General features: G+C 36.9%; 1 protein-coding gene across 2 annotated transcripts in view; it reads left to right on the top strand.

Annotated features, from left to right (window-relative positions):
• Positions 1-13,250, top strand: part of LOC106667306 (protein dimmed-like) — a 138,630-nt gene that overhangs the window by 106,291 nt on the left and 19,089 nt on the right. Inside the window, exon 1 of one of the 2 annotated variants that reach the window (XM_024225095.1) lies at positions 3,510-3,594. The exons of the other annotated variant lie outside the window; for it this stretch is intronic. Within the exon in view, the coding sequence (XP_024080863.1) occupies positions 3,571-3,594 (24 nt within the window). The 5' untranslated portion in view covers positions 3,510-3,570. Of the gene's footprint in view, positions 1-3,509; positions 3,595-13,250 lie in introns of those variants that run through there. 2 annotated transcript variants of the gene reach the window in all.

The raw sequence follows: 13,250 nt of genomic DNA, 5'->3' as shown, positions 1-13,250 counted from the left end.
AAAAAGTCCAGAAAATAAATTGTTAAAAATGATCAAAAATAAAAATCATTTATTACAAAATTTATCTCATACTTTCGCCTAATTTATTTTCCTGATGCAGATAAATAACGATTATATCGGGTTGTCCGGAAAATAATGCAGGATTTTAAGTTTTCATTAAAAAAAATCTATATAAAATATTCTGTTTACGTTTACAGGATTACTCATTTGTATGAATGNGTATGGGAAATTATTTTGATTAAAGAACATTGCTTTAAAGTAACTAGTTTCTTTTTTTTTGTTTAATACCAAAATCCTGCATTATTTTCCGGACAACCCAATATAAATGTTACTTCAGTTTTCCTTGTCCGACTGCCATCCGTTTCTATGTAGCATTTCTCATATTTTTCGTAAGGAATTCATTCTAACTAGAACTCAGCGCATTACCATAATGCCAGCCAGATCCTAAATGAAGATATTTTGGCAAGGCCTCGACACAAACGATTTGTAATTAGTGCGTAAAGGCTTCACATCGTACATCCCTTGCAACAGGCTGCCTCCAGCAACTCAGGAGAATATGGTGCAGCGAGTGCCTAGAACAGAACACCAAATGGACTGCTGTTAAGTCCACTGATGAGTCGCGTAAAGATAGGAGGCGCCGCAGTCTACCGAGAACATATGTGCACAAGCCCCAGTTCGTGCTCCCTTCAATGCAGTTTGGAGGAGGCCGTGTAATGGACTAACAAATTTTTCTCCATTTTAATCCATTTGTATACTCCTTAACCATGGAAAGACATCGTTTTGAACCAGAAGTTCGGAATATTATTGTGAGAATGAGTCATCGGAGTCAGAGACAAGTGGATATCGCAGAGACTGGAAGTGCTAATAGGAGGCCTAGAAGTGGAACTCAGCGCATTACCATAGTGCCAGCCAGATCCTAAATGAAGATATTTTGGCAAGGCCTCGACACAAACGATTCGTAATTAGTTCGTAAAGGCTTCACATCGTATATCCCTTTGAGACGACCTGTAGCAACAGCCTGCCACCAGCAGTCAGGAGAATGCGGTGCAGCGAGTACCTAGAACAGAACACCAATGGAATGCTGTTATGTTTACTGATTAGTCGCGTTTCTGTCTGTATAGTGATACCAGGAAAGAGTCTACCGAGAACACATGCGTACAAGCTCCAGTTTGTGCTCCTTTCAGTGCAGTTTGGAGGGGGCGATATAATGGTCTAACAAAAACTTTTCTCCATTTTAATCCAGTTGTTTTCTCTTTAACCATGAAAAGTTATCATCTTGAACCAGAAGTTTGCAATATTATTGTGAGAATGAGTCATCGCCAAGTGGATATCGCAGAAGCAGTTGGCGTTTCATAGACCTTGGTCTCCCGGGCTTTAGCCCGATGCCGAAAGACTTGAAGTGCCAATAGGAGGCCTGGAGTGGATCTCAGCGCACTACTGCTCTAAGGGAGGACAGAAATATCGTCATTGCTGCAAGACAGAACCCTTTCCATTGTGCCCGCCAAGTTCTAAATGAAGTACGAGATATATTGCCTTTAAAAAGACAGGATCTTTAACCGTACCTCTTTGGCCATACGGGACCTTTTGATTCTCAAGAGAAAGATGACGCACCTCTCACGACTGGTTGTATGTTACAGCGAAAAGTTTTGGTGTAGAAACCGCCACGGACTCAACGGGCCGAGACTCTCCGATTGTCCATTCCGAGCGGATGGGCCTGCACCCCCAGATCGTGTGCCACCTGGAAAGAGTTATCAAAGTGGCTGAAATGTATCAGCCCGGGTCGTCCCGCCGCATTCCCAAGATAAAAAAGGCAACTCTATCTCCCAGAGTATTCGGGCTCCTCCAGTACCATCGGATTCGCTCCGGCCACGGTTTTGTTAATAGTGAAATGTCTAACCACCCCCTAGAGGAACATGCTCTCGGAAGGATACCGAAAACCGTACTCCCGAGAATAGGTTGATACTGTTCTCGCCAGGAGCCCACCACTAGGTCACTACGAGTCCATTCACATGTAGCAGGTATGGACTTGGAACATTTTCTGCTACCCAGTAGTTCAGATGGTTATGCACCCCCTCCCCGTCTATGCAGACAGGATCTGGTACCCTAACCCACGCGTGCCTCTGATGCAGCACTCGCGGTCCGCTGCCGACCCGGAGGCCGACACGAATGCGGCTTGTGCTTTATAGAGGATGCCACGCCCTCAAGGCTACACCATTATTTTTCGCCAGGGGGATGTCTCAGGGAAATATGCCGTAGGACCTGGATTGATAAATGGAAGTGACAAGAACACGAGGCTCACCTTTTCTGGTTGCAGCCCCGCCTCGGCCACACTGTACTACCATTGTTACCGCAGTCCCACATTTAATGGGGTATGGCTCCTCCGGATGGATAATAGGACGAAATGGCCGTTCAAGCATCGAACGAATCGACCGCCCGATCATTCATCACGAGGGACGGATCCGAGACCGTGTGACACCCGGCATACACCTCGGATTGAAGCTGTTCATTTGTAGATATCCTTCTCCACATAGTGTATTCACGGGGAGAGGAAAATTAATCAACTCTTTCATTCAAAATGCTATCTATGCACTCGAAAAGTACTAACAAATGACACGCTTCCATTCGTGCCGACACACCTGCCTTGTAACCTAACTTCTACCAGCCTACAACTTTATAGAAAATTGGATGTATCTGTTATGAATGGGAGTGTAAGGTCAGGTCAGAAATTGATAAAAGAAATGTACTGGTCTGATTTAATTAATGCGTATTTAAAAATAAAAATACGTGTAAACAAAAAACAGCTGTTAAATTCATGGCTGCCATGTTGGTTACCTTCGCCCTAACGGCTAGCAATGTGACTACATTTTCGACCTAACATCTAACATTGGCCCTGGCCTGTTAGATCGAACAATGTTAACTTGTCGATTCTTACAAGTCCACGTATTCTCGATCTAGCAGGACGTAACAGAGTTAGCAGGGTTAATACAAAGATCGTGAATACCCCTAGTGGGGTCTCGTGACCTAACACTACCTCAACCAACAATTCTAAACACTTAGAGTTCCAGCAAAAAAATTATATTTCGAGGTTCCCGTTATAAGGTTCTGTGTGGAATAAATCGACTTAACAGTTACTTAACAAACTACACTGTTAAACCAAAATTTATAAAACGGTCAACTTTTTAATTAAAAAAGTCGAGACAATATTTTTGCCGTATAGGGAAAAGTTTTATTATTGAAAAAGTTCAAACTATAAGCTTACGAAACAAGTTGAAATTACCCAGTAACGAAGTGAATTATTATGAAATTACACTATAATAATTGTTTGTACAATGGGAGCCGCCTTTTGGCCTGAATGCTTTATTAGCACCCATAGAAAAGCCTCACGATCCGCGTTGTCACTTCGCCCACGGATCCAGGGCCCATCAATTAGAGATTATGTATAAAAATCTGTTCGTTGGTAGGAGTGAATGATGACACGGGTACACTCTGTATCGATCTACCAGGGCGTTATCGCGTTGGAAGATAACGGCAAATGGAATCAATCACCAGTGCAGTCGGCATCGTCAGAGTATGTGCGTTGACACTTTCAAAGAGGTAATAAAAAATTGGTCTAATGTTCCCAAACCGCATCAAACACCTGGTCATGCTTATTACTTGAACAATACACATTTCAGACGATAATTGTAATGTTGAAGACGATATAACCATAACCCGTCTTTACATTGGATTGGAACTAACTAGTCATAATGTTGACATAACTGCTTATAAATCGTAGTCTAAATAAAATATTTCTATTGCAAATGAAGGTAGAAAGACATTTGGGACCACTTGACTTAATTGTTTACTTGTTTTCGGCCTTTCCCAACCATTTCCAGTACAAAATCACCCCAGCAGGTCACAATTTATTTAAACAAGTTGTGGTAATCTATTGACAATATAAATAACTCATTATTTGCATTTATAAAATATAACTTCAAATAGAAATTATGCTAGGATTTTCAGACTACGCTTTGGAACTTTGAAAATGCATATTTTCTCATCCTTTTAAGTCTCAAAGGTTTTTCAATTAAATTTTCTTTTTAAATTTCTCATTTTTACAACCCAACTTATTTTTGATACACAAAATATGAATAAATCTAAGTATATTAAAAATTTTAAGGGCGCCGGGTTTATTTTGTCCATCAGTGTATAAATAACTTCTAAATATAACTTGAATATACAATGAATTTGTATCGAAAATAGGTAGGCTTATTAAAACTCGACTAAGAGAAAAAAACGAAAACCCACCATCTCGTTTTTGCAGGAAAAATGGCCAACTTTGGAAATACATATTTTCACAGCTTTTTAAGTCTCAAACACGCCTTCTTATTTTATTTTAGAAAATTTTACTCTGAACAAGAATAGATTTTCAAAAGTTTTCCTTCCTTCAGTCAGTCATCAGTAAATTCAAAAATTTGGAAGCATATTAATATTTTTAAAATTTTTACGAAAACTTCAAATTGAGCAGTGGAGCCAGGAAATCGTCCTTGGTTGGCGACATTTAGCAATCGATAGGAAATTTTAATAAGCATTCAATTGGGCACCTTCCTCATTGTCCGCTTTTTCAAACTTTTTTGGAATAATTCGCGATTTTGGGGCAAAACCCGACCACTTAGCTTTTGCACGAAAAATGGCCAACTCAGGAAAGCACATTTTCTCATCCTTTTAAGCCTCAAACATGCCTGACTTTTTTTCTTTTTTTTAAGAAAATTTTACTCTGTACAAGAATAGCTTTTTAAATGTTTTTCTAGCTTCCATCATTAATCAGTAAATTCAAAAATTCGAAAACTTGTTAACTTTTGACCTTTTTACGAAAACTTCAAATTGAGCTGTGGAGCCAGGAAATCGTCCTTGATTGGCGACCTTTGGCAATCGATAGGAAATTTTAATAAGCTTTCAATTGGGCACATTCCTCATTGCCCGATTTTTCAACTTTTTTGGAGTTATTCGCGATTTTTGGGCAAAAACCGACCACTTGATTTTGGCACGAAAACTGGCCAATTATGAAAATGCATCTTTCTCAGCCTTTTAAGTCACTAAGTCACACACCTAACTAGGTCTCACATTTAAAAAAAATTTACGATGAACAAGATGGCATTTTTAGATATTTTCCTAGCTTCAATCATTCATCAGAAACTGACCACTTAGTTTTTGCACGAAAAATGGCCAACTTTGGAAATACATATTTTCTCAGCTTTTTAAGTGAAGCTTCTTTTTCTGTCTCAAACACGCCTGTCTTATTTTTTAAAGAAAATTTTACTCTGAACAAGAATAGCTTTTCAAAAGTTTTCCTTCCTTCAGTCAGTCATCAGTAAATTCAAAAATTCGAGAATTTGTTAATTTTTGAACTTTTTACGAAACTTCAAATTGACCTGTGGAGCCAGGATATCGTCCTTGATTGGCGACCTTTAGCAATCGATACGAAATTTTAATAAGCTTTCAATTGGCCACCTTCCACTTTTCCCGATTCTACAACCTTTTGAGGAGTTATTAACGATTTTTGGGCAAAACCATAGTTTTGTACATTTTCATGGAAAAAAGCGAAAACTCTGTCTCCCGATTTTGCCCCTCCAGGACGATTTCCTGGCTCCACAGCTCAATTTGAAGTTTTCGTTAAAAGTCCAAAAATTAACATGTTCCCGAATTGTTGAATTTTCTCATGAACGACTGAAGCTAGGAAAATAATTTAAAAAGCCATCTTTTCGCCGTAAAATTTTCTAAAAATGAGATCTTACGTAGGTGGGTAACTTTTTAAATTTTTTTAAAATTAATTTTTTTTGTCATACGTATCAACTCACTGTTGATTGGAAAAAAGTACTCTTCCGTTTAGGTTTGAATAGGTACAATTTAAAATTTATTTACTTCCAGGAATTAAGATTTGCTCTCGAAATGCATATTTGACAAACAATTACAGAATGTAAACAATAAAGGCAATTAATGTTTACTTTAGTGAAGAAGCAAATTATTGGAATTAACAGCTAAACAAACGAAACGCGTTTGTTCAAACTTTTTGCTTCAAAACTTTGTCATTTTTGACGAATTTAAAATCCGATTGCACCATTGTTTTCAGCGTAAAAAAAAATCGTTTAAAAGTGATTTATCGGGATGTATAGGGTCGTATCTGAAATTTTGAAATTGAACTGGGCCTGACGCACACTGTATAATACTTCTCCGAAAAAAGGTAAAAATTTGAAACTAGAGTAAAAAATATTAAGCAAGTATTTTTTTTTTTTTAAGCTTCATTGGTTTAATGGAAATTCAGCCGGGTTTTCTAAAAGGATACCCAGTACTTGGTCCGTATTTGTAAATTATAAATTATAGTTTAATAGTCCTGATGAAGGCGATGTATTAATCGAAAGCTTAAAAAAAACTACGTTTTTTTTTTGTTTTTTGTAACGAGGGTTCACATTTGTAAGTATGTCGGGTTCGAACGAGGGGCCGCTGGATTCGAACCCAGGACCTTCACCTTACAGTGATGCGCCTTGTCAACTCCAAAACCGTTGACTACCCCCCAGGTCTGTAACTTAAAAGGCTGAGAAAATAAGCATTTCCAAACTTGGCCATATTTTCGTGCAAAAACCAGATGGTTTTTCTTTTAATTAATTAATTAATTTTTTTGTTGATGGGCAGTGCAGATACAGACAAATAAATCACACAATCATTTTAAAGTAATCAATAGCTTTTTGTCGTATCTAAAAATTAACGTCAGCTTTCGTTCGTTTCTTTTACATATTTTATTTTAAAATGTATGCAATTTTTAGAATTGGTAAACACCTAATAACTTAGGGTTTTCTTTAATTGTTATCGCCGAGATCGAAGCAGGCTAAGTTCCTATTTAATCAACATCAACCGCTTGGCGAAGCCCTCCTCGCACTTAAGAAGCCTTGCCACACTGAACAAACATGTTGCAATGACGTTAATTATTAATTTGAAAATAGTTACGGAAGAAAATTACAATTTGTGTAGTTAGTTTATTATTCTTCTTGAGAAATTCTTATTAAAAGTTTGTTTGAACAGACCAAATTAAAACATAGTTAGGTGTGGGCAAAATGAAATGAAACATGCGAACAAAAAATGCATTTTTTGAACAGTAAAACACAAAAATTGATGGTTTTATGCAAGAACACCCTGTAGTACATTCGGTGTAGTTGAAAATTTAGATAGTACGAAATGGAGAGTTATTACGCGCTAAGTGTGCTTCCCTTTTTTCAACCCAATGCTTTTAAATTGTTTGAACAAGAAGTGGTTTTTTAATTGAGCACTCTCCCTCTGAGGATTTTCAGTTTACACTGGTCCAATATGAGTAATGCTCGGCAAACCTCGTCGAGATTCCTCTTTCATGATTGAGATTTTCCCGAGACCGCATCCGTCGAGGGGACGTTTTCGATTGAAAAACAAACGGGACGGGCCAATGGTTGAAATCGTCTAATTTTAAGGATCGTTTGTCCCCGAAGTGGCCATCTCGTGGACCTCCTCAAGACGGAAACATCCCATCTCCAGTGATAATCCATGACGCGGACGTTGCCGACCGTCGATTTCCGCCGGCCGGGAAATTAAGGCGGGGGGAAAGTCTGCTTTTCCCCTCTCTAATTATGTGTCGGGATGAGCTATGGATTTTTTCCCCGTTATAAATTCCTATTTGCTTGCAAATTGCGGCAGAATATTTAGATTTTTCCTGGAAGCGTTTGCTATTTACGCTGAAAAAGCCAGGCCGGAATAGTATCAAAAATATCGTGGCAGATCGTCGTTTGAACCTCCCTAATTTGAACAAAAAAAACAAATGTGTGGTGTTTAGTGAGCGTTAGCCAATGATTATTTGGAGATCGTGAGATGCGGTCTGGTGTGACGTAGGCTTTGGAAAACATTTTCCTTATCGGGCCAACGTTTCGAACTTTATTGAGATCATCTTCAGCGCCTGGGATTTATAAACATTGTTTAAATTTTACAAATATATGTAGGATGTGGAAAAAAATGAATTTATACAATGCTAGAAGATTTTAGATAAAAAATTAATTTATACAATGCTAGAAAACTTTAGATTAAAAGAAAAAGAATTTATACAAAGCCAGAAAATTTCAGATTTAAAAAAAATTATAAATGCTAGAAAATTTTAGATTAAAAAAGAATGAATTTATACAATGCTAGAAAATTTCAGATTTAAAAAAATTTATAAATGATAGAAAATTTTAGATTAAAAAAGAATGATTTTATACAATGCTAGAAAATTTTAGATTAAAAAAAAGAATTTGTACAATGCTAGAAAATTTCAGATTTAAAAAAATTTATGCAATGCTAGAAAATTTTAGATTAAAAAAGAATGAATTTATACAATGCTAGAAAATTTTGGATTAAAAAAGAATAAATTNTTTAAAAAAGGATGAATTTATACAATGCTACAAAATTTTAGATAGAAAAATGAATTATACAATACTAGAAAACTAAAAAAAAGAATTTATACAATGCTAGAAAATTTTAGATAAAAAATGAATTTATACACTGCCACAATTTTTTTTCAATCTACAATTTTCTAGCATTGTATAAATTCATTCTTTTTTAATCTAAAATTTTCCAGCATTGTACAAATTTATTCTTTTTTTAATCTAAAATTTTCTAGCATTGTATATTTTTTTTAATCTAAAATTTTCTAGCATTGTATATTTTTTTTAATCTAAAATTTTCTAGCATTGTATAAATTCATTCTTTTTTTAATCTACAATTTTCTAGCATTGTATATTTATTTAAATCTAAAATGTTCTTACATTGTATAAATTAATTTTTTTTCCACATCCTACATGCATTTGTAAAATTTAAACAATGTTTATAAATCCCAGACCTGAAGATGATCTCAATAAAGGTCGAAACGTTGGCACGATAGAGAAAATGTTTTTCTAAAACCTACGTCACGCCAGGCCTGACCTCACGATCTCTAAATTTAAAAAAAAAAGTTGACACTTTTACGAAAAAGGGAAATTAGGAAAATAAAACCCCTTCCAACTAGAGGTTTATAGGTGCAACGAGAACCAGTATGAAATATACATAACGTACAAAATTACTAAATTTTCCCTCTTTTAAGGGGTGAACTTTGCAAGGCAGAATCTTTATTGTGCAAATTATTTTCGAGCTGTTGTTACTCCTAGGTGGGCCTAATCCTTAACAACTTCTTTTTCCTCTCTGTCATGATTTCATTTTTCCGCCTTTCTTCGTCTCCCACCTCTCTGAAATACAATTATTTTGATCTTAATTAGATTCTCTTTAAGACCCAGCTTTTATTTCCCTCTCTTAAACATTATGCTTTTACCATCCGCTTTGAAGTTCCGGTAAAAGGTTTCATTGGGCCTCGTCTTGTCGGGGCTGAGATTAAGTACTGTAATGTAACGTATCAAATTAGGTGATTAGGTGGTTCTGTTTGGAAAACAAATCTTTAAACATTACATTCATATATACGATAATATTCGACCTAATGTGAGTTAGGTCGTATATTTCAATCATGTTCTCACTCATTCATAACTAAATTACTTCCCATTTCTGTAATTTTTTTAACTGATAATATTATGAAGTATTCAACATACTATGCAACAAACCATAACTGGCCTTTGTGAGGATCAATGCACAGAAGAGCTTTAACACACTAATTATAACTTTATTCTATTAAAGACCTCCATTTCCTTTCAAAACTTGCAAGGAGTCAGAAATGCGTTGACGTACTTAAGAACGATTCGTTCCTACTCACTCCCCATATGGAGCCATTGATCACACCTTGCCAAAATTTGTGGCATATGACCTTTCTCTAAATACCAGATACACACTGACTGGCGTGATGGATGTGCTCTTATTCGTCTTTTGAGGTTATCCCGTAAATATTCGATGGGGTTCAAGTCTGGAGAACGGCCTTGCTAAGCTAAAAGAACCTGATGTTATGCTGTTGAAGGTTTGCATTATATGAGTGACATGTGGACGAGCATTATCGTGCATTGAAATAGGATTGCTGATTTCATGCAGGATAGGAAACGCGTGATGTTCCAAAATTTCATTTACATAGCGAGTGGCAGTGAAAGATCCTTCGCTAACAACAGCCAACGCCTTGTGACTCTCCATTGAGATTCCCGCCTACACCATCACTGAGCTTCGTTGAAAAGGTCAGGTCTGGTAAAAATTACAGGCTTCGTACCTTTCATCTCGCCTTCTCCACACTCTTTCCCGCCCATCTGGACATCGTAGAGAAAATCTACACTCATATGTAAAAAGTACAGCAGACCAATCGTCCAAAGACCAATGGCTGTGCTCTCGACCAAATGCGGGCCGTGCTACTCTGTGGGTTCTCGTCAAATCTGGTCCTCTTACTTAATTCGTATTTTGAGGTTATCCCATGTTCGATGGGGTTCAAGTCTGGATAACGGGCTTGCTAGGCTAAGACCCTGATGTTATCCTGTTGAAGGTACGTTTGTACTTTGGGAGCGACATGTGGACGGGCATTATCGTGCATTAGACAAGGTTTGTCCCTGATTTCATCCTGGATACGCAACGCATGATGTTCCAAAATTTCATCCACATAACCTTTGGCCGTCAAAGAACCTCCACAAACAACAACGAACTGCGACTCTCTTTTGAAATTCCCGCTCACACCATCACTGAGCTACGTTGAAAAGGTTGGCTCTGGGAAAAACTACAGGCTTCGAACCTTTCAGCTCACCTTCTCCTCAGTCTTGCACGCCCATCTGGACATCGTAGAGCAAATCTACATTTATCTGTAAAAGGTACTGCAGACCAATCGTCCAAACACCAATGGCTGTGTTCTCGAGCAAATGGGAACAGTGTAACTCTGGGTTTTCTGGTCTATTCAGGTCCTCATAAGGGGCGAAAAGCCAGTCCATACTGATTTAACCTTTTTCGAGCAGTGCGTTCTTAAATTTGGACAACCTCGAACTTCCTGGAGCTGAACATTCACTTGGACAGTAAGGTGACGGTTTCGCAAAATTCTCGAAGTCAAAAAACAGCCATTCTGTGGTTCTGTTACCTTTGGGAGTCCAGCACCGAGCATTTTATGGTAGGACCCAGTTTCTTCAAAACGTCTAACGGTGTATAGCATAGTTTCTTAGGGAACTCCGATGGCCATAGCCGCATGAGTGATGGAACGTCCATCATCCGTAAGTGCCACACCACGCGCAACGTCCTCAGCACTAAGTGGCATTTTTATCTTTAAAAATTGAAATTAAGAAAACAAAGATGAAAAACAGTTTATTGTTTCAGAAATCAAATGAGACTGAATAAACATTTTTAATTCCGTAAAAATGGAACATCGAAAAATCATTTATCTTTGTTTTGGATTAAGGATTAAGTGTGTTTACCTTTAATTGATATTCATTATGTTTGACGTTGACCTCATAAAAAATGAATGACCAAAATACCATATTGAATAAATACCGATCAATTTAATGTATGTACATCAACATAAACAACAAAAAACTTCATCTCATTGTGAAAGTGTTAGATGAAGTTCGAATCGTTCAATCAGTCGATTATCCTGTCATTCTGACCGTTTTACCAAACTCATTTCGAAAACAAGAAAGTAAATATTCTCAAAAAAACATTTCTCTTTGAACCGATAAATCGAGCTTTCTCGTGGGTGAATGTTACAAGTTGATAGCATACGCCGTAAGGAAATGTTCGGTAATGTTCATCTTTTAACTTTAGAGTTTTCCTCTTTTATTTCCATTCTCCTGTTTGCAGTTGAAAGTCCGAAGTGTTGGGAATTATCCGAAAAGTATATATTGATCAATTTTTTCAACCTAGCTTAAGTTTGGTTTAAGTGAATTTCCGAGGCGTACCGTGAGACGTATTTATCCTGAAATTTGCTCGGCAAACCTTGCCGTCTTTCTCGGATTGGATGAGCAGTTCGCAACTTATTCGTTCCCCGGGGTATAGAAAATTTTCAATAGTTACTAAAGTTCTAACTAAGCCGTTTATGTATATAAGAAGTTGTTATAGGCGAATCGCAGTTGGAGATAAGGAACAACAAAAGAGGATATACTGCCATGCATTCTAATAACGGGCATTTGAAGTCAAGGATATCTCCGGCGTCCCTTTTCCCCTTTCTCCTTCGCGTGTTATCAAGGGTTTTCTCTCTGTAAAGGAGTTTTAAAAAATATTTTGATTTTCCCTCCTGAATCGCTTTGGTAATTAAGAAGAACGAGCAGAATGTATCTACTTCCGATTCGTTACATTTTTGTTAACTTCAACTCCTCCAAATGGCTGTTCTATGTAATACAGTTGAATTGAGAGTCCACACTGTCAAATGAAAATGGAACAACGTCATAAAAACATCATAAATGTAAACCTTACTACTTAAAAATAATATGAGTAGCAGAATGCGATTGTGATTCGTGGAAGTGTCAAGACGATGTAATATAATTTTACAGGTCGTAACACACTTGTTGATATTAGCTCTCCTACAAACCAATTAAAGCATTCATTACAGGTATTTATTTAGAAATCGTGAGATGCGGTCTGGTGTGATGTAGGTTTCAGAAAAACCGTTATCGTGCCAACGTTTCGACCTTTATTGAGATCATCTTCAGGGCCTGGGGTAGAAATACTTTGATTGAATGTAAAAAATATATTTTGCATTGTATAAATTCACTTTTACACATCCTAAATGTATTTGTTAAATGTAAACAATGTTTGTAAATCACAGGCCCTGAAGATGATCTCAATAAAGATCGAAACGTTGGCATGATAAGGAAAATGTTTTTCTAAAACCAACGTCACACCAGACCGCATCTCACGATCTCCGAATAATCATAGTTTCTTACATTTTTTTTTGTGTGTGTAAAGAATTTAAGCAGATTTTAAAAAAGGTTTTATATTCTGATGGAATATTATTTTTAAAAAATGATTTTTATTTGGCCCTATTTTTCGACATAATAATATAAATTAATTAATCTTTATGTAAGGCATTGATTGAGATACAAATGTTAGTGTCACGAGCGGGATTCGAACCAACGACCTTCGGCCTAAATACCTTTCTGCTCTACCACTTGAGCTGTCGTGACGCGTGAGCCGAAGATCGTGGGTTCGAATCCCGCTCGTGGTACTAACTTTTTCATCAACCAAAACAAAACTTACTTAAAAAGATTAATTAATTGAAAGAAGTAATTTGGCCAATAGACCACTAAATATAATGGATGTAATGATTTAAATTGATTTATACTTTT

The sequence above is a fragment of the Cimex lectularius genome, unplaced genomic scaffold (assembly GCF_000648675.2).
Source record: "Cimex lectularius strain Harlan isolate CLEC.00 unplaced genomic scaffold, Clec_2.1 scaffold10, whole genome shotgun sequence".
Classification (NCBI taxonomy): domain Eukaryota; kingdom Metazoa; phylum Arthropoda; class Insecta; order Hemiptera; family Cimicidae; genus Cimex; species Cimex lectularius.
The sequence above is the reverse complement of the archived record's forward strand: the minus strand, read 5'-3'. Positions and strand labels throughout refer to the sequence as shown.